This window comes from Glossina fuscipes, unplaced genomic scaffold (assembly GCF_014805625.2).
Source record: "Glossina fuscipes isolate IAEA_lab_2018 unplaced genomic scaffold, Yale_Gfus_2 114, whole genome shotgun sequence".
Classification (NCBI taxonomy): domain Eukaryota; kingdom Metazoa; phylum Arthropoda; class Insecta; order Diptera; family Glossinidae; genus Glossina; species Glossina fuscipes.
Genome location: NW_023998457.1, coordinates 2,365,033 through 2,387,086, shown reverse-complemented (window position 1 = coordinate 2,387,086; position 22,054 = coordinate 2,365,033). Strand labels below are relative to the sequence as shown.

General features: G+C 35.3%; 1 protein-coding gene across 2 annotated transcripts in view; it reads left to right on the top strand.

Moving 5' to 3' along the window:
• LOC119639901 (GATA-binding factor A) overlaps positions 1-20,623 on the top strand; it is a 21,609-nt gene extending 986 nt beyond the window's left edge. The window contains exons 2-4 of one of the 2 annotated variants that reach the window (XM_038037608.1): positions 18,086-18,775; positions 18,874-19,105; positions 19,161-20,623. In XM_038037608.1, the coding sequence (XP_037893536.1) occupies positions 18,086-18,775; positions 18,874-19,105; positions 19,161-20,008 (1,770 nt within the window). In that variant the 3' untranslated portion in view covers positions 20,009-20,623. Of the gene's footprint in view, positions 1-18,085; positions 18,785-18,873; positions 19,106-19,160 lie in introns of both variants that reach the window. The other variant, XM_038037607.1, reaches the window with a different exon arrangement.
• Positions 20,624-22,054: the final 1,431 nt, after the last annotated feature.

Here is a 22,054-nt window from a genome sequence, read left to right as displayed (position 1 = left end):
GTAAAATTGATATTGAGGTTATGTCTAACATCTCTTGAGTGAAAGCTTTCAACAGAAACTACTTCCGATGTATACTTTTCCTTACATTCGTGAAATTAATATTGAGGTTATGTCTAGCATCTCAAGAGTTTCTCCAGGAGAAACTAATACCGATGTCTACTTTTACTTAAATTCGTGAAATTAATATTGAGGTAACGTCTGATCTATTAATTGTCTTTAAGTGCTGATCGAATTTAGTCTTGATTGATATCACTAATGACAGATAACACAATGATTCTACGCGCACGTAAATCCTACAGTATTCAATTTCCTTGCGTTGGAAAATGACGTAATTGCTATGGGATTTTAAATTTTGAAGATAATTTTTTTTAATTAATTTCATATAACTTTAATTTATTAATGATAGTTAATTGAAAAATTGTCTCTGTATCATCGTTGATATTATGGCATTCATTGTGTACATACAATTATGCTAGAGCTACCCTTATAATCCAACTTCAAATGTCACAAGTGTTCTTATAATAAATTGATTGTCAATTTTCTTATGTCATTGAAATTTCTATTGTCCGCGAATATGTTAATATTCTATGGTATGATTAAATTTTCTCTAGATTGCAAACTTTTATGAAACCTTCAACTTGACATAAACTGTTGTTTAGTAAACGATATTTTTATATTTAATATATCCGACTAAGAATTCATTGGTCCTGGCTTCAAATCTCAAGTCCGGTACAATTTTCAATAAAGTCGATGGCTTAAATGATTAGTAACCTTAGATCTGTACTCTTCTAAGTTTTCTTTTTTCGGTTAAATATCTACAATATATTCGGAAAAAGGAAAACAACTAATAGCAATACCTAGTGCAATTTTTCTACGGACCTCTCAGAGAGATTCAGTAATAAAAACACTCAACGATCTGTCAGAATTTCAAAAGCAAAACGATTCAATAATAAATATTTGCTAAGAATGTGTCAAGTTTTGTTGCGGGGTAGCTTGAATAGTGAGCAATAAGTCCAAGTGAAGATTGTTTGCGGATACCATTATAAACCGATGGCAGTCCGCAAAAGTGCTTAAATCAAATACCTACGCTCTGCCTTAGCTTTACTACCTACGAGGCAAATAACCCTCAAAACCTTTGCATTGCCTAATTAGCTTAATATTCTGAGTCCATATAGCCGTGCTTATGCTTATCGCTTACTTGGCTCCTATTAGTATTTTCCAAGTCGCAGATAACCATCCTCCGCTTTAGCTTTACAACCTTTGAAGCAAATGATGCTCAAGTTCTTTGCATTACCTGATTACCTTAAGATTCTCAGTCTAAGCTGCCATGCTTTTGCTTATGTCTTACTTGTCTTACCTGTCCTAATAGCATTTTCCAAGTTGCAAAAGCAACCAAGATTATCTGTAAGAGATTTCTCGAAGCTATCCTACTTTTTTATACAGCGTTGGCAAATTTAAGCTAATTTTGATACTCTGTTTGCTTTAGTTAGAAACGTCCATCACGCTACTGCATAAGCTTGAAAAGGTGATATCATCTTGTGCGCACTAAATATTGGGTCATTTTTGACAATTTATAGAAAATATATTGCTGTTTGAACTTCTACGACGAAAGCACATATCTTAAAGGGCGTAAGAAAATTTTTCTTGCGGTGCAAGAGTATATTAACCCTGCGCACGTGTGTGGCGATCGATTCAGAATCATTTTCTGAAGTCGTTACTTAAATTTGTCTGTCCCTCTAACCGTCTTGTTTTCTTTTGTTCAGTCTACAAGCCGTCCTATCATACATATTCAAGTGAAATCTGGTACGTCGATGTGTTTTGGCCCAAGAACGAAGGCTACTGAAAATGGTTCGGATGGAACCACTTCGTTGACTACTTTCCATCATCATAAAAAGTCATTGTAAGAACACCCGAAGGGTAGGGTGGTGTATACTAGGGTCTACAATTATGACTTCTTTTAGCAAGTCTTGCAAAGCAACCTCTACTTAACCTATGACTACAAACCACAACTTTATGTCCACAACAGTGAACAAAAGTTTTCTAAAAACTGACGATGCTTACTAAAAAATCTTATTTTAAGGCATTTGAATGGAAACTAAATCAGCCGACGGTTGACGCATGTCAAAAAGCCTTTAAAACTAAAACAGCCTTTATTTCTTTTCTCTGTCAAATTATCTCAAAAATGAACATAAGAAGCTAAAGTTTGGCGCAAATATTCCTTGATCGCTTACGTTTCCACGGTTACCAGATGGCTGTGATTTGTCCATATGCATGTCCACAATGTGGAAGAAATTGAAACAATCTCGAAAAAACATCGACGAGATTTTCCATCTTTTCGCCTATAATTTTTAAATCCGGGAAAATGATTCGAAAAACATCTGACATTCGACAACTTTTTGTTATAATCTAAGAAAATCAAATAATTATTCGGTAGTTTCCTGCATAGAAGTGAAACTGTTGTTCGGATTGATTTTTGAAGACAGAGTTTTGATGTTTTTTTTTTTAATTTTTTTTTCATTTATTCATTTTTCTTTTTTAATTGCATATATAATTTACAATTTATCTAAGAAAATAATAAGTAAATTTTGTATCGAACAGACAAAATTTATTGTTCCTAAAGCCAATGTAACAATAGAAATATAATGTTAAAATAAATGAAACGCAACTATATAAATTTAAAAAATTTATTTAAAAAAAAAAAAAAAAAAAAAATTAATGTCGAAATGGAAAATCCAGAGTTTTGTTTTTGTAATTTGAATAGAAGGACAGTTAGACAGATAAAGCAATATTATGAAATCATTTTTGCGATATTTCTGTTATTAAGGAATACATATACATATAGATGGTCTACAGGGTATTCCTATTATCTTAGCGAATAATTGACAAATGTTAATATAAGAAACATGGCTGAATAGTTTCCGATCTAAATAAAATATTTTGCAAAATTCGATTTTGTTCATTAACGTAGACTCCTTTAAGAATGGTAAGCTCCTTTATAATATTCATAAGAGATGACCTTCGAAATACCCTCCTTTGTCCATAACTAACTAATGATTTGATCCAAACCCATTTTCCGAAGCATAGTTTTGAGATTCCTCGACTGCTGTAAAGGTCGCTTGTGGGGTTAGATACAGAGAAGACCTTCGAAATACCCTCCTAACTATTGATTTGATCTAAATCCATTTTCCGGAGCACCCTTTTAAGATTGTTGCAATAGTTGCTTGTAGGGTGAAATATAGAAAACAGAGTAAGTGAGTTGAACTTCAATTCATGCAATGTTGCCATTGCATCCATAGATTTGCGACTCGTCGTTTGAACAAGCATGACACCCAAAGTGCGCTCAGCTTTTCCATACAAACACGCATCACATCTTGATAGCCTCCAGCAATTCTCTAACCGTAATTCTATCAACGGCTATAGTTGCTTTAAAGTCAACTTAAACGTCCTCATTGACTTTTGCTGCGAACGATCGTCCTCATCCAAACTGATAATCCCTTACTTCCAAAACTTGACCGTGTGCTTGACCGACCAGTACACAGGATCCAACTCATCTGCTTCTCCGGGTACGTAATTTTTTCTTTTTTCACAAATATACTGACATTGACACATTTAGACGGTTGGCAAACAACTATTGCGCGCCGTAATCTATGGGTATTCGCTAGGGCAAGTACAAAGATATTTGTGGATAAATGCTACTATCTTCCTCTTTAGACCGGAAACTGTTCAGACAATCTACTTATAGCATATATTTAGCCTAGTCTCCATATTCAGAAGACGAGATGAACTAGTTTTTTGAAATATTTTAACTCATTGTAATACGCTTCGAGAGTTTCATAAATCATATAGCACCGAGTATCATCTTCTTTTTGTCTGTCCGCCAATCGAATTACTTTTAAAATCCCTCAACTATATCCAAAAGAATGCAATTGATTCTGCTTAAGTTTCAAAAGCAGCTAAAACTGTCGAAGAGCATGGGTAAAGTTCCACATCAACCAACGTATGGGTACCATAAAGATTGAAGTTTAGTTTTAATTTGCTCCTTAATAGAAATCAAGAGTCAGCTTAATTCTAGGGCTAAGCTTTAGGTTCGGAATTGTGAATGCTTCAAGCAGATCTTAAAAGTTCCTTTAATCGATGAACTCGATAACAATTAAATCGGGTTAGAAATTCACTAAGAGCTAACAAAATGCCGCATACACACGGATCGGACGCTTGAATGTGACAATCTACAATTCAATCCTGAGATAAGCTTTATAATCAAATCTTTAATAACAAAATTCAAATCGGTACAACGAAACGCTCTGAATTATATACGATATATGCATGCAAATCGCACATTTCCACGCTAAGGATTCTTTTTTTTTTTTAACTAAAGAAACAAATTTTAAATGGTAAAGGACTTCTGGAGACATTTTAACAACTAGATAGAAAATACTTTTCGCACTGTCTGATCTGCACATTAAAATATCGAATGAATAGGATATATATATCGAACGAAACGACTTTTCCCTCTAGCGAACCACACTTGCTATAATATGACGTTGTAAGGCCAAACGCTTAGGGAATGTACCCCGTTCGTGTAGTACGGTGCTACAGTCGGAAAGAAGTGAGGAAAAAGAAAGAGAAAGGGAAACGACGGCTGTCTAGTAGCTGTGTGTTGCACCTGTGCGCTCTGAGGTCTCACTAGAACCGCGTGCAAAAGTATACTCTACTGTACAAAGATTTGAATCCGCGAACACAAACTTCATAGTCGGCTTACTAACCATGATTTGCTCTTCAGCGAGCTATACTTGCTACAATGTGGCATTAGATGATCGATTACTTAGGGAATGTACGCTATTCGTGTTATACCGTGCCAATCGGAAAGAAGTGAGGAAAGAGGAAGAGACACCGATGCCGCCGCATCCTTGTGAGTGTTGTATCTTTGCTCGCCTGAGCTCTCCCTAGAACTACAAACGAAATCAACTCTACCGCGTTCAGATTTGAACCCGCGAACACCGACTCGTTAATGGCATTACTTACCCACTCGACTACTCAAGCGGACATGCGCCTGAAAGGGGTAGATAATCAGTATGTGTTCTACCTAACTACAAGCAAAGTCAACTCTACCGTACTGAGACTTGAACCCGCGAACACCGACTCGATAGTCATGTTACCTACCCACTCAGCTATTCATGCGTAAAAGAGGTAGATCGAGTGATCGTTATTCCCTACAGCCAGCGGCATTTGAACAAACGAAATTTAGTGTACAACTTTACGAGACGAGCGAAATGTCGGATTTGATTGTAATCCTCTTTAAGGAAACGCAAACTTGCGAAAGGATTTCTGCAATCAAATATCAATCAGTGAAGCTAGTGATGGGTATAGTGGATATTAAAAAACTTGATTCCAGTCGTATAAAGCTCCTTTCTTGCTTGGATTTTAAAATTTAATTATAAATTTCTATTAATTTTAATATAAAATAAAATTCTGCTCAATAAAAATGGCAATAATTGTCTCTAAAATAGAATTAAATCATTGAAATTACACTCGCATTACATACAACTCTGTATATATATATATATACTTTTGTTAGCATATGGAATGAATGAATATCCATTAGCTTTCATAAGCCGATAATTAGCAATAACTGGCCGAGCATTAAACATTAAGATTTAGTGTAAATTAAATGGGGCAACAAAACAGTGAATGGGGTGGGGTTCGCTGCGACTGACTGACATACACCAACGAGACTTTATTTACACTTAAAATAAAGCATTTATTCACTGTAATCCGGTCGAGGTAATGGTCACATAAGTTATTAAGATTTTTTTTGCTTTTTTTCTTCTTTTTTGTTTTTGCCGTTGGCAGAGCCACATTACTTTTAAAATTTATATATATATATATATTTATTGGACTTTGTATATATATATATATATATACGTATACGTGTGTATGTATTTGATCTTCTTTAACGTATATACGGCATGAATGGGGTAAACGAAGATCTTCCTGTTTTTTTTTTTTTTTTTTAAGTAAATTTGAAAGGCAAAAATACACACAACAAATGAACAGATGGACGAAGAGAGACAAAAAGAGAGAAATGAAACTTTTAACTCTGAAGTGTAGACAAATTGATCCACTCGAAAATGCATTAAATGAAATGCGCTACATTTCAAAGGCACAGATCAGAGTAAAGTAAGCAAGTAAAGTAAGGTTCACATTCTTGTGGATAGAGAAGAGAAAAAGTAATCCCCCATATATATATATATATACACATACATATAAACTTCTTTTTCTTGAATTTGAAATAAAGTTAAATTAAGCCAAATCTATGGCATCTTGATCGGTATCCTTTTACCCTGGTATTCTTTGTCTTTACGATCTCTGGGTGAAAAACTGAATAAAACAATTCTCACGGATTTTTTCTTTTAAGCCAATCTTACATCAGGCAGCAAAGTTCTGCAGGGAACGAAAAAACTGATAGTCAGACGTGGAAAAATGCGAGCTATATAGTGAAGAGTGGAGCAGAATTCTCCACTCCAGCCATGATGAAAGCCAACACCTTTCCTATCAATCAAGGCAGAACGTTTTAACTCATTTGCTGGCTTTAATCGCCTTACTTACTGACAGTAGAAACCAGCTTAACTTCCAATCCGCTAAACACGAAGCGCTACTTTAACCATTGCCATGTATTAGCGTTTAGACGCCATCTGTATACCTGTATCAATGATTGAGAAATTCAAGCCTTACGAGAGCATATCTTCCAAATTTCTTTTGTAATTCGCAACGTTTGCTCTCATATTTCGAACAGATAATCCCTGCCTTCTTGCAAGAACTATAGAACAAGCCTGTAGCTTAAGCCTTTGTAGGTATCGCATATTCAGCTTATTTCCTCTACATATTACTTAATAAACAAGCGAAATTTTGCTGTCTGTTTAGCTATAGCAGACAACGTGTGTTGTAACTCGCCTTATAAAACCCTTAGTGTAATATGCCGCACAACCGCTTGGATCACAGAATCAATATGCTGCATGGATAGAATCTTGAGTTCGCTTCGCCAAGTGGGAAAGTTTTTTAATGATTACCCTACAGCAGTAAATAGGATTCCATGGAGCATTAGGTAGAAGGCTTTTTAAGCTTCTTCTACCTTTCCCTATGTTTAGTGCAGATCGTTATACCCAAATATTTTATTCTCACTTGAGATGCTGTATAAGTATTGCTGTTATAATATTTTCTGCCTTGAGTTTATTAGGATAGCTTTCGTTTTCTCCTCTGTCAGCTTTGAATCAACTCACCGAAATCATTCCTTTACGATCTCGGTCGAATCGTTTGCCAAGTATTAAGAACAAATGGGTCACTTGCAACTCTTTCAATTCTTAAGGCAACAATGCACTCCAGGTACTCCAGGTCGCATGTTCAAAGCTCGTAGCTGCAGCGTAGACTTAAAACATATCGCTTGTAAGACTGCGGCCATTTCTTATTTCTTCTTTTGCCTCATCTTATTTTGATCATAACCCTGTTACACGTATAAAGGACATTCTCGGAGTCTGATTGATCGTTAAAAAAAAATATATAAAAACAGTTATTTCCTTCAACTTTTTTCTACAGTTATATTACTATTTCATCTGGCAATCCGGCCTAAAAAGATCCATCCGCTTTAGGATGCTTATCAATCCCGTCACATCTTTTATTTCAAAACGGCCTACTAGGTCTGCCGTCATGACATGTTCACCAAGTATCTGCTGTATGATTCTATAGATGGCCGAATGAGACGTTTTAGTCGCCCTACTCGTAGTGGTAATATCAGAATGGTTCCAGCGTGGAAGGAATCAGTAGGACTGCGTCCTGCAATACCCGCTCTACACCCTACTTCTCTTTCAAATCGAAATTTCCTGTAGGGGAAGTAATTAACCAGGATAGTAAGAAGGTGTTGCGGGGGGATAGCCCTATGGGCAGATGAGTATGAGCGTATGTGTGTGTGTGTGTGTATTTAAACTCTCTCATTATTTCAATTAAACCATTATTATTTCCATAATACGTTAATCGTCTTTGTTGCAATTCCATTAGTCGAACTTTTCAACGATCATACGATAATACACATACACATTTATTTATGTATAGAAAGAAAAAGCAACAAAAAGAGCATCACATCATAATTTCCTTGGTTTACAGAACTACTTAACATTTTATTTCCCTTTTCTTCACTCAAGTGTTAGTTTTTCATGTGGTTTAGTAAAATAAAATAAAAAAAAAAAAAAAAAAAAACAAAAAGAATCCTGCGTTGCGTGCCGTCATAACGTCAAGTGTCTTCTCATCATCACATCATTCTTTCGCCAGACAGCGGTATTGTTTTTATTATTATTGTTGTTTTGAATACCATGTGACAAATTGTTGATGTGTCTATAACAGGGTAGGAGGGAGAGCGAGAGCCCAAATGTCTGTTTATATGTGAATATAATGCAAAGGGGTTTTGATTTTTTTGAATTGATTTTTTTTTTTTTTATAACCGCGTGTTTGTTTAATTTTCTTAACGAGTTTTAAATATGTAGGCATCTATCTGTTTATATGCGTGTCTACGTGTAGCTCTCTTGTATGCCAAGATTTCCATATATATACAATGTGCATCTTTCCTGTACGTTCGTTTTTGTCTCCTTTTTTCTCTTTTTTTTTTTTTTTTTTTTTTGTTTTTTGTACTTTTATTGGAGTTTTGATGACAAGTTTTTATTTTTTATTTTTTTTCTTAGGCAAAGTTTTCGAGAATGCTTTTGAAGTGGCCGCGCGCGTTTTCAACGCGCCTTTTTTATTTAAATTTTTTTTTTTTTTGTTTTTTTTTTTGTTCCTACCTTCCGATAATAGGATTTTACTTAATGCCCTCTTTCTTTCCATGCCCCAAAATTATTTCTCTCAAGTGGCGTTATTATTAATACGCACGGTCAGTTTGCATAAAGTTGTCTGCTTTGGTATACTTAACTAAAGAAGTAAAGGAATTACGAATGATATCGATATGCGTTCTACTCAATTTGTTATTAGGTTTGTAAGTTGCGCGATATATGTTCAAGTGTTTAATATTGAGAAAAGAGTAACAAAGCGTGTCAATGATTCGTTACAAACGGTATTTAATTTTATTTTGAATATTTTTTTTTTTTTTTTGGTTTTTGTTTTCCTTCCCGACACAAACAGATGATAAGCAAAGAAGATCAATAAAGTTTCAGTTAAAAAAAGGAAGCATATGAAGAATGTGGTGATATTAAAGCAACGAATGAATTTTATATATATATTATACGTATATATATATATATAATATATATATATATATATACCTCCCACCAAGGTTTCAAAAGAAGCAGGTCTTAGAAAATTTCATGATTTTTTTTCTAAAAACATTTTACGATAAAGTATTCAACAAGTAGCACTCAATCATTATTATTGTAAGGAAATTCTCAATATATTGTTGGCTGAATCGATCAAGCAAAATCTAAGAATAATGAGACCGATAAATTAAAAGGAGCAAGCAAACACATTTTAGTCGCATCCCGGCGACCACTACAAGCTAGTACAGTTATTCACTCGTGTTGGTTATAATAGACCAATGGAAAGTCACAAATTTTATAAAAGACCGCATATTGAGGTTGCTTATCGTGGTCACACGTATATATGTGGCGATCTCTGCCCTGAACAATCGGTACCTTGAATTAATTTATTTACATCATAAAATATTAAAAATTAAGTCCTTTTTCCAAAGACCTTACTACTCATGAGATATCTTATATAATGTATGGGCCCAAAAAATAGACTCATGTAGTCAAAGCATGTTAATATTGCAAGTTCCATCAAAATATCTCAAAAATTTTCGGTTTGTAGTTTGAACAAACATCGCCATGGACGGACACCAGACGGACAGACAGATCGATTCATATGTATAATAAAAGGTGGCGGCTCTTTTTACTTCTTACTTGCGTCCGCACTAACTTAATGTACCACAAGCCGCTTGTGGTACAGGGTATAACCATTTCAGCTCTCTTAATGAGAATCGGAAGTTCAGGTTGAAGCAAAAATAAAGTTATCAGCAAATTATAAAAGCATTCAGAATCTTCGTAGCTCGGCGCCTAATGAATGAATATTGCTCGCAGAAAAACATGTCACTCTTAGCTAAGTTTGGTTCTTTCCAACATAAATGTCAAAACGAGGCATCAAATTAATTAGTTAGATAATTAAAGCTATTAGGTAGTCCGGAAATTTCTTTCGGATTTTCACTATAAAGTAAAATAATTTTTTTTTTTATATTTTAATAATAATAATAATAATAATATCTTATGTACTCACTTTGATGTGTCACGTCTTACTTACTAAGCACAACTCATTACTAAACGACAACCCACCAATAACTTTTAAAGTTTTTCAAAAAATAAACAGAAACCTGCTCTATATAACTATATACACCGTTAAGCGTAATTAATTGTCGAGCTACCTGGAAAAGGTTGGTAGCTTCTGCTTACTTTAAAAATATACAAAATTCCAAAAACCATCAAGTGATTGAATGTAGATTAACTGACAAGGGAGGATACACCACGTCCAGGTAGAAAAATTTGAAGGTTTTCCGCGTAGCTTTACTTCGCTTACCTCATTTATGTTTTTGTTGCTGGAATTTGCAAATCAACCTCTGCATCAAACATTGGTGGAAAAGTGTCTACGACGAAACGAGGATAAGCGATGATGACATATTTATTGAACAGATGCCTCTTGGCGTTTTACATGGGCACCGAGCGTGAAGGCTTAATCCCATGGTGCAGGGAAAACGCACACTCGACTGACAGGTGGAGACACCTATATGAACGTGTCCTCCCGAACGGCAACGGGGTCCATCCAAAAACTCCGTCTTTCTTTTGGTCGAGCGCCCTCTTACAATGCAACTCCCAACAAGCCGAGCTTGGACATGTATGTTAACTGCCGCCGCTACTTTATGTTATTACTATTTTAACTGCGATCTACTGGTGATGCGAAATGCGACTTTCAACTAAGACTTTCGTAGTAAATTAATTTCAAGAAATTTGAAATATTTCATTCCCATATACGCATTTTCCCTTGAGGCCGTTTTAATTTAATTAACCAAAAAAAGAAAAAAAATTGGGTCAACTTTATTTAGAAACTTGTAGTATCAGTAGTTCCAGGCCATTACTGCTTTTTAGAGATAATTTTATTGTTATTTTATTGCATTTAAGCGCACCGAAAAATATGCAGACGGACAGACGGCAAGGCAACATCGATTTCGTTATGCATGTGGATTAAGAATGATTTATATAATTTCCAGTCTATATTTTGTTTAATGCCATACAGATATTTGATGCATGTACCGCCGGCATGTATCGGTGGATGATGAAGCATAAATAAATAGAAACCATGTATGAATATTTTATTCCTTCACATCCAACAATTTGGACTTTAAAAGAACAAAAGACCAAATTTCGATATTCTGTGTTATTGGATGGATAGGCTTGGCCGAAATTTTTTCCATTTTTCCACAGATGGTGCAGGGATTGTTCATTCAATGTTTGTAAAAATTTTAATGGTTGTGTTTGTTATACTTCATGTATAAAAACAACAAATACGAAAATCATCATCGGCTGTAATCGGATCTGCTATGCTTAACTACTTCTTCTGACTAACAACCAAGATAGCCATCTTTTTGTTTTGAAAACAGAGGTTGGTTGACTTTACGCGTTACTACAGATATATGCTTTAACCGCTATAGTCCAGTTTTCGTAACAACCTGTTTAATGTGAAGCCAAAAATAGTATTTTTGCGTCCATTAGCCAATAAACAGGCAGAAGACTGACAGACGGACGTACGGGCATGCCTAAATGCATTCAAAATTGGATACTGATACATAAGGACCTTAGATGGAGTCCAAAATATCTTCTGAGTATTGCTAACGTTTTGACAGAATGATTATACAGCCATCCTCCGGAGACAGGTATAAAAAAGCAAAAGACACGATTTCTTTTGCTTTCAAAGACAGAGGATATTCCCATTATTTTCCTGTTATGTTTGTGTTGTGTGTAGCATGTGCCTTTTGCAAATTCTTCTTAAAACAATTTAGAATTTCATATCTTGATCAGATAGTGTGTATGAAGTTTTCTTTTACATATGTTATGATGATGGATTTAATAAGAGCGAGCTCGGCTTTGGCTTCATTCCATCCATTTTTTTTTTTAATTCATATAATTAACTTTTTTAATTAATTAGAGGCATATTAACAACTTTATGGCATAACGTCCATCCGACGTTGCTGATAACAAAAATATGCGTTTGTCGCCAGGTGCCGTTCTTCCTATAAATACATGAGTACGTCTCAATCGGTTTATAATAAGTTTAAGCTTGACTCGTCCCCCAAACATACAACCCTTCCCTAATTATCCACAACGGTTGCTACTCCTTTTGACAGAGGTGATACATTCTCTATGGAGCATAATGTCGAACACCTTATCTTTCATTCTCATCTAGATTCGAATCTTAGACGTGCTGGTGTTATAAAAATTCGTAGTATTTCACGATTCGGTTACGGAAGTTTCTGAATAAGTTATATGTACTATATAACACACTATTTCATATTAAACATATTTCTTCTTCTTATTATTATTATTAATATTTTAATTTTAGACTAATGAATTGAATTCTTAGACTAAAAAAAGAGACATTGAGCACTAGCAACACAGGCTATCGGTTCTTCTTGTTCTGGTTGAATATTCAACGAGTCAGCAACGGGGGATACGCCGCGCATATATCTGTGATAATCATTATTATTACATAATACATTGAAGATGGGACCGACTTGAATTAGAAAAACATGTAAGAGAAGATGTTTGATATTCAGATGATGTGGGAAAATATTTTCACTCATTAATGCATAACGTTGCACTTTTAGATGATTTAATGTGGGAATAAATTAGTAGACGATTATCAGCCTTTCGATCCTTAGAGAAAATTCAAAGTATCTTTCAAATTAAAATATGCTTTTTACAAACACACGCTTAAGAAGATAGATGTTCAACACTTGGGCGATTTTTATATCCACCACCGAAGGATGAGGGGTGTAATCATTTTGTCAAAACGTTTGCAACGCCCCGAAGAAAGTATCAGAGACCCCATAAATTATATAATTCTAAATCGATTTAAGCATGTCCCTCCGTCCGCTTGTGTATTCGTCCATCTGTGCAATCTCCGTGGTAAACACTTTCCTAGCGACACAAATGAAGCTATCGACTTCAAATTTCGCAGAACCATTGGAATTTCCTTGGGCGCAGGTTGGTAATGAAAATAGACCAAATCGGTCGAAGGAAGTGTCCACCAGCACCATGTAAACTGAGAACACCTCTCTTTTTCAAAAGTAATAAAAAATTGATATTTTGCTTATTGCTCATAAACTATAGCATATAAATTCATAAAAATTTGAACATTTGATGGACAAAATTGACGCACGCCTACCCGATAAAATAATGTATCAAAATTATATTTTTTCAAATGCCTTTATAAGGAGCAGATAGGAATTTGAAAAATTCCAAAAAGTATATTTGGACTGCACCTGATCATCCGTCCGTCCGTCTGTTCGTCTTTCTACCTGTTTATCTACGCAATTGTGTAGCATTTATACTAAACGTTCTCTCGTTAGTGAAAATGAAAAATTTGCAAAACAATTTCGAACTGAGTTAAGCTTTTTCAAGGACATGCCTACAACGCCCAAACGCGTATGTGAAAAAACCTTTTACTTCGAAAATGGAAAAAATTAGCTGCACCCACTTTATGTCATAGAGCATGAAGTTTAGTTATGTTACGTTTTTTGTCTTTTTTAGGATAACGGGAATGCGTATAAAAGATTCGACCGAATATAATTTTTTTTTTTTTTTGCATCTTTCTTTTATCGTTTATCGACATTCGAGGCTTTATTTAAAATATTATCTATCGCTAGTTCTAATATCTCTTTGAAGTATCATAAATTTCATGAGGAAAGATCAACCGGTCTTCTAAAGGCTATGCAGACAATAAACTCTATTTGGATATTTTCATAAGAATGCAACTATCGATCGAACAAAGACTAAATTACCTGCGAAAATGCGCATTAAGCGGAAGAAGTAATGTCTGTTGATAGTAACCGAGAATGTCTTAACGCATTCCAGTTTAGAACTGCAAACATCCCCTTGGCGTGCAGTCGAAGTCTTTCAATACAATACAGTACTGTCTGACAAAACTAAGGCTATCATGATTTTTGGCATACCACAGCTGTTTTTGTCCCAGTTGCATCAGTTATGGTTGGTAGCCTTTCGCAGTGACAGTTCCACTTAATTGGAATCAAATATAACAGAAGCAGTGCCCAGCTAACCACGCCCTCACCTTAGGCCGCGTTCGGCATTCAGCTTTATCATCGATGTCAATGGTCCCTCTACTCCCCGTCATAGTTATTTTGATCTTGAATAACTTAAGGCATAAACTGTCCTTCATTCATAAAGGCTAAGCTCCACCACTTTTCGAATTAAGCATGAAAAGTAGATTTTCCTGCCAGTGCCTTTATAGCTTTATACTGCACGAAAAACACGTTGATATGATCACTTATGTAGTAATAGAGAGCTTCAAGATAGTGCCTTCAAATGAGGAAGCCACAGTTTTATTCTTAGCGTCCTACGGTACTAATAACACTCTCTCTGAGAAAACAGTGGAGTCACTATCATACGTCCGATAATTTATGAGAGGATGACCAATTGATCTTCCATCCTTTATACAGTTACGAAGAGCTCCAGGATAATACTTTCAAACGAAGAACCCAAAGTTTTATTGAGCATCTTAAACTCTCTCTTCGAAAATCGGAGTCAAATTCATAGAGACCCATTAACTTACAGGAGGTCTATTTGGTCTTCCGAATTGTGTTAATTCTGTCAATATAAAGACACACACTTACAAACGACCAAAAATAAGTCTGGAGGACTCCTCTGCATCCGATTTAAGGGAAAACATACCATTAAGACTTGGCGAGTAGCAGATACATTTTACAATTTTTTATCCGTCAGCCATCACTGGCATTAAATAAGTTTAAAATGTTGAAAAACAGGTCCCTGTACCGAACGCAGCTTTCTGACTTGAATTATGAAAGAGAAAAGTGATTATTAAAATTTTCTTTCCTTAGATAGTAGACAACAATTTTTTCGCTTTTAGTAAACTTAATGATATTTCTGTGGGCATCTGTTTTCATTGCCTCATAACAAATTGTGCATTAATTTGATACATTATCGTTTCATCGTTTTGGGGATAAGATAAAAGCAAATGAATATTCTCGTGTTAACGGTTAAATATGAATACGCAATGTAAATGTGTGTTTACGCATAGAAGATGTATGTGCTTATAAATTTTTATTACATTTTTTTATAATTTTATGCTTATATATAAGTTTATTGTCTTTTGAATACAAATAAAGTTTATGTTCGATGAATATTTCTATAGCTAAACTATACGATAATCAATTGATGGCAATAACTGGAGAAAACATGATAATTATTGTTTAGATGCGTAAGCGTATTGATCAAAAAGTAACAAGAATTTTTGAGTTTATCAAAAATTATTTATCTCATTTCTAACATTGATTCCATTCATTTGAATGTAAAGCCTTTTGAGATAATATACTTTTGGTGACGATTGCTTTCAGTCCCGAAAAACATAGGTGAAGGTGGTCTTTGGGTATTATTTTTGGCTTGATCCGCGATTTAGACTTTATCTCACTTAATGTTGAAAAACGTAGTGCTTTAAGAGCCTTGTAGAGTTAAGAAATTAAAAAAATGTCTCAACGAGCTACAGCTGGGATGCAACAATAGTTGCGAACTCCCAACAAATTTCCGCCTTTCAAAATACAGCCATCTCGCGACAACGTTTTTTCCTCAAAACTCGCAAACAAGGTAGTAAACCCCTTTCGTAGAACTCCCATAAGGTTTCTTTTTCTTCTGCACGCACTTCCAATTTTTTTTTGAACTTTTGAAGGATATCAGTACTGCCCTAACCTTTTTTCTCTTCTTCAAAAAAACTTTCTAACAAAATCGCTGATAAGTCTTTGAAAATTTTGATGAATACTCGCTGGTTCGTTCGACTATGAACAAACCCAGCCTTAATACAATCAGATATCAGAACACAAGGAGATTTGGCACAATACAGTATTTATATCGGTGCAAGTCAGAAATTCTCGCTAGTTTTTGATCAAATCGCGTTAACTAATCGTTTGTCTTACTTCATGTGGTAGTTTTTCCGTGTCACAATAGTAACTTTAAGCTTTCAGCACAACTATGTTGCATAAAATAAATTTTTTTAAATTTTATAAGCAATGAGCTACATAGCTGAAAGTCATTAGCAGGAAGCGTTACTTCTTCCGTTTAATTCATTAAAGAACGAAACTAAATCGCAACAGATAATGACGAATGTGTATACTACGATAATGTCAGGCAAACCATCAGCATATACGGCATAGCTGAGTATTTATCGAGCCAACGGCATACTCTTTATTTGATGAGAGCAGCTGTGGTATTATCACTTGAAATCATAGCCGTTGAAAGCAACCACTAACAATTGATTGGTTTGTTATAGGCCGAGCCTTCAAAATATGCAAGAAAGTATGCTAAAATGGTTTTACAAGATGACAACCAAACCAATAACTTTTTGAAGAAAATATTAAAAGTGTTCTATTGGGAGGCTTTACCCAACAACCGAGCAATATATACTGATCCTGAAGATATAACTTTCCACACATTAGAAAAATTTTTTATTCTACCAGAGTTGTATTGCAAAAGTTATAGATATTCATGGCCAAGTATTCATTCCAGTTTACCCTCATCTGATTTATATTTCATATAAGGCACAAAGCAGACACTATTTACTTGCTCGCTATATACAAAACTTTCTAGAAGCATTTGTATTTGTGCCCCTTATGCCGGGGTCTTTAACAAACACACGGAAGATGAGAAAACGTTGTTCCTAAAAATGTACTTAATCAAAAATATCGGCGAGAGAACTGCAACCAAACGAGTTAGATTGAAGCCCATAGTTATGTAAGTCTATCTATTGGTTGCATTAGGATACGTAAATGAATGAACGCCGCATCGCGGTAGTGTATTTGAAATGAAAGAGAAAAACGTATACAGTAGACTCAACTGTAACACTACAGTTCGATCCGTTTTATGTAAATTCGTCTCGTACAAGTCACTAAGATTGTAAAAGTAGGGAGCGATTCACTCAATTGTTGTATCTAAAATAGCTTTCTTTTATAATCAGTTTTAAGGCACTGCATGATAGTCTTTAGGGTCGTTGAGCAATAAATGTTTTCTTTTTTCAGAAGAGAAAGAGAGAAACGTATAAAAATTTCTCAATATATATTTTCTGTCACGAAGCGCTCAGGGAATGTCGCCTGTACGTGCGTGCGCGGTAGCAGTCAGAAAGGGTTATAGAGACAAAGAGAGGTGGGAAAAGGAAGCAGTGTTTGTGAAGACTTGCTTTAAAAATCGAACCATCTGATATAGTGCGTAAGTCCACAGCTAAAAGGTCTGGTTGTTCTTCGAAGGAAAGGTAGCAATTTTTTCCTCGTGTTATACACATTCTTCTTATAGGAATGCATGTTATAAGAATGTCACAGTAGCAGTCAGAAAGAGTTATAGGCAGACAGAGGTGGGGAAAGGAAGCAGTGTTTGTGAACACTCGCCTTAAAAAAGAAGACATCAGATACAGTGCGTAAGACTGCAGCTTGTAAGTTTTGTTGTGAAAAGGTCGCCATTTTTCCGCTGTGTTATACGCATCCAACTTAAAGGAACGCGTGCTATAAGAGCCTCCACTGTATATCTATGCCTGTATGCCTGTATATATGTGAGAGAAATTAAAATCAAGTGTCATTCACATGGAAGTAGTAAAACATAAGAGAGAAAAGTCGGGGAATAAATTATGTTATGAAACCCTTTGCTCAATTGCTCGCATAGGCAACGAAAGAGAGAGCAAATCAAAAGGCAGTTAACTATAGTGCATTGTACGAAGAACAAATGATTGACGTTTTTAACATACTTTTCCTGATTTCCGCTTTTCTTTGCAGCCCACATTTGAGCCATCTTTTGCGAAGAACTTTTCCAATTTAGTAAGGCAGCCTTTGCCTATTAGCCAGTCTCCTTCGATAGCTCCTCATCAGAGGCAACGGGAACAGCATTTAGACTTGCATACCGAACCAATAGATATAAGTCAAGATCGTCACCAATTGTCACAACATATTCCGCAAACTACAAAAATGTATCATTCGGGAGCCGGTTATCCGGATTTAACAGGCAATGCAGGTGCGACTGGAGTCTCTTCGTATCATCAGCAAGCTGCCGCAGCTGTGGCAACAGTCAGTGCTCCTGTCTACGTACCCTCCAATCGTGCTTTAACTAGCAGTCAGTATCAACACGTAGCTGCTCACTTTGGTACAGCGGCCGCCCAAAATGCATGGACTTCAGATAGTTTTGGTACCGCCCACGCACAATTGCCTCCCCAGTTTTATACACAAAATGCAGTTATGATGGGTTCGTGGCGGGCCGCTTACGATCCGACAGGTTTTCAACGTTCCTCACCTTATGATAGCGCAATCGATTTTCAATTTGGCGAAGGTCGAGAATGTGTAAATTGTGGTGCTATTAGTACGCCGCTATGGCGACGTGATGGTACTGGTCATTATCTTTGTAACGCTTGCGGTCTATATCATAAAATGAACGGCATGAATCGGCCGTTGATTAAGCCAAGCAAGCGATTGGTGAGTGCAGTGAGTGCGCATACCATTAAGTTGCTATTGGAATACTCTGTTAATTGAAAGTTTTTTCTCTTTTTTTTTTTTGCTTTGACTTTATATAGACTGCTACCCGTCGTTTAGGTTTATGCTGTACTAACTGTGGTACTCGCACCACAACTCTTTGGCGCCGTAATAACGAAGGTGAACCAGTATGCAATGCATGCGGTTTATATTTTAAATTACATGGTGTGAATAGGCCTTTGGCTATGCGTAAAGATGGCATTCAAACGAGGAAAAGGAAACCGAAAAAGTCAAGTAGTTCCTCGGAAAATAGTAAAGATATTAAAGATGAAGGTAATCCATATATTGTTTTTTGCTTTTCGAAAAGATTTTAATTAGATTTTTGCAGATCATAAGCCATCATTAGCTTTAGATCGGCACAGTTTAACGGGCAGTCTAGCGACAAGACTGCAAAATGACTTAGGAGTTAAAGGCACAAATAACAGTACCTCAGTACTACACACTTTAAGTTTGGGTTCTGCCAGTTCCGCTTTGCATAATTCTTTGAGTCATCATCATATGCATATCCCGTCCACTTCCTCTGCGCAACAAAGTAGACTATCGTCACAGCATAGCGCGATCACGCATACATCTGCCGCAAATAATATAAATGGTTCCAGTGCAGCAACGTCGACGTCAGCGAATTTACCGCATAACACAAATTTGTGTTCATCTTCGGCCATAACGATGCAAAGTAACTTGGGCCACTCTCAGCTCTCAGGTACTGCCTTTAGTTCTCATCCTGCAGCTCCCACTAAATACGAACATTTACTTGGCTCTACAAATTCACTGACAAACGGTCTTACCGCGCCCGGAACAGGTTCATCAAGTTCCAATTATCATCATTCACATCACTTACATCATCATCATCATCATCATGCGGCAGCAGCTGCTGTCCATCATGCTACCCATCATCATCAACATCATTCATCTTCATTAAGTCATCATCATGTGAGCTCCTCAGCAGGTCCCGGCAGTACGGGCAGTATGGGCTATAGCGTTAAGGCGGAGAGCAGTGCTACAAATTACGATTACGTGAATAATTGTTATTTTGGCAGTTCCTTTGGACATTTGGGCAGTAGTCCAACATCGGCGACAGCAAGCGGACTTCATGGCAATGCTGCCAGCGATATGGCTGGTGTTTATCATCATCAACACAATGTTATACAAGCGGCCAAATTAATGGCCACTTCTTAAAGGGCTATAATTTATCCATATACGAAGAGCGGTAGCGACCTTAAGATTACAACTGCATATATGTTTGTACACATGTATAGCAAGCCATATCGCCATGCTATTTTCTCTGGTATCGAAATGTTTTCATTGAAAAGAAAAAAAAAGAAAAAGCTGGCAGATATAAGAAGGACGCAGTAATATCAAGAAACTTAAAATTTATGAGGAGTAAGTGAAAAGGAAAAAAGTTTATTTCTTCTATACTCTTCGATCATAATGGAGACACTGATAGAGAAAGAGAGAGAGAGAGAGAGAGAGAGTGAGAGAAAAGAAGAAGAAAAAGACAAGAATGGAGAAAAGAGGGGAAATATGTGTTAGAAATTTAAGCAGTATTGCCAGATTAGAATTTATATTACGCTTTAGGTGTTTTTATTGGAGAAGACCTAAGTAAGAGAGAAAAAAAACTTCTATTGAAAAAGACTAAAAACATTTAATTCATGAATTTCTTACCTTAAGCACAACTACTTGCAATAATTATTTTTATTTAATGTTAAATTATGAAAAAAACATTTTGTGTACATAACGAATCTTATTTAATATCCTAAAGAATTCTTATTCTTTGTTGTTCTTACATATATATACATATACATAAATATATATATAAATTTAAAAAAAAATAAAAAATAAGTAAATTTTATATTGTAAGATAGATCAAAAATAAAAACAGCATTAAAAATATATATATATATATTTTTTTTAATTAAAAAATTGTCTCTAAGTGATAGAAATATTTAGGATTAATATTAGCGAGTTTTTGTAATCGAAAATGTAAAAAAGCGCACTGAACAGCATAATAAAAATCTATGGAAAAACGTTTAACAAATTTTGTAATTTTGCAAAGCTATCACAGATTGTGTAAGCTATATGCACCCAATTACTTTTTTTACATGGCAGATATATTTCTTAGAAAACGGTAAGAAAAAAACCCAGGTAATTTTTTACACGGTAGATCAATTTCTTCGAAAACTATGGGGAAAAATATCGTGTAAAAAAATAATAGTGAAACCTATATCAAGTGTTTATAAAACAACAACAATTGGTTTCGAGTGATATAGGGTAAATTTGGGGATACTTTCTACAACTTTAAAAAGCCATATAAGTTGAAAAAAAGATGTGCAAAAAAAAAATAGTAATGAAATCTGTATTACATATTTATACTACGATCGCTACTTAATAACAACCGTGCACGTTTATTACGGACTGGATCGAAAATGCTATCTTCAGTAGGTATGTCAGATATGTCTAGCACAACTGTCGGGTTTGATTCAAATGAAAAATGATCATAAAATTCGGGTATTCCCCGTAGTAGAGTAACACATGTGTGGGCATAACCAGACCGACTGATCATGGTATTACCCAAATTCTGTTGTTGCCGTACAAGTGTCTATGCCGAAACTAGAATTGGAAAAGACATTTTTTTTTTTTCGGGATTCGTGCAGAACATAAAGTTCGTCTAAAAGGGTGGCTAATAAAACCCTTTGCAACAGAAAACAAACGTCATATCGGGGAAGTAACTTGCTTTATCAGAAAATTAATTTAAGTTAGTTTAAAAAGGTCTTACACCTACATGGTGCATAAATTTCAGTAAATATGTTCGTTTCAGTTCTTTTACTCTTTCCCTCTTTTATAGAGCGTGTTTTTATTGGATGTCTTCATCCTGGGCATGATATTTTGGATGTATAAATGTTGCTAACCAAATGTTTTCTCCTATATATCTAATGTTTTTAATATATGATATTTTTTAATACTTTGTTGAGCGAATCAACAACAGATGATTAACTCTGTTTAGTAGAGAAACATACACGATCTGCTTTTGTAAGCTTTTTCTAATTCTTCGCACAACAATTTTTTTTTTTAAAACAAAACTTATCACGCTCTTTTGTCTCAAGTTTTGCTCCATAAAAATCACAAATCAATCAAAAGTGTGAGATGTAAAAGAAGCAGCTTTTGAAAAGGTTAACGGAATATGGTTAAATAGGAAATTACCAAAACAAAAAAATGGTAGCGACA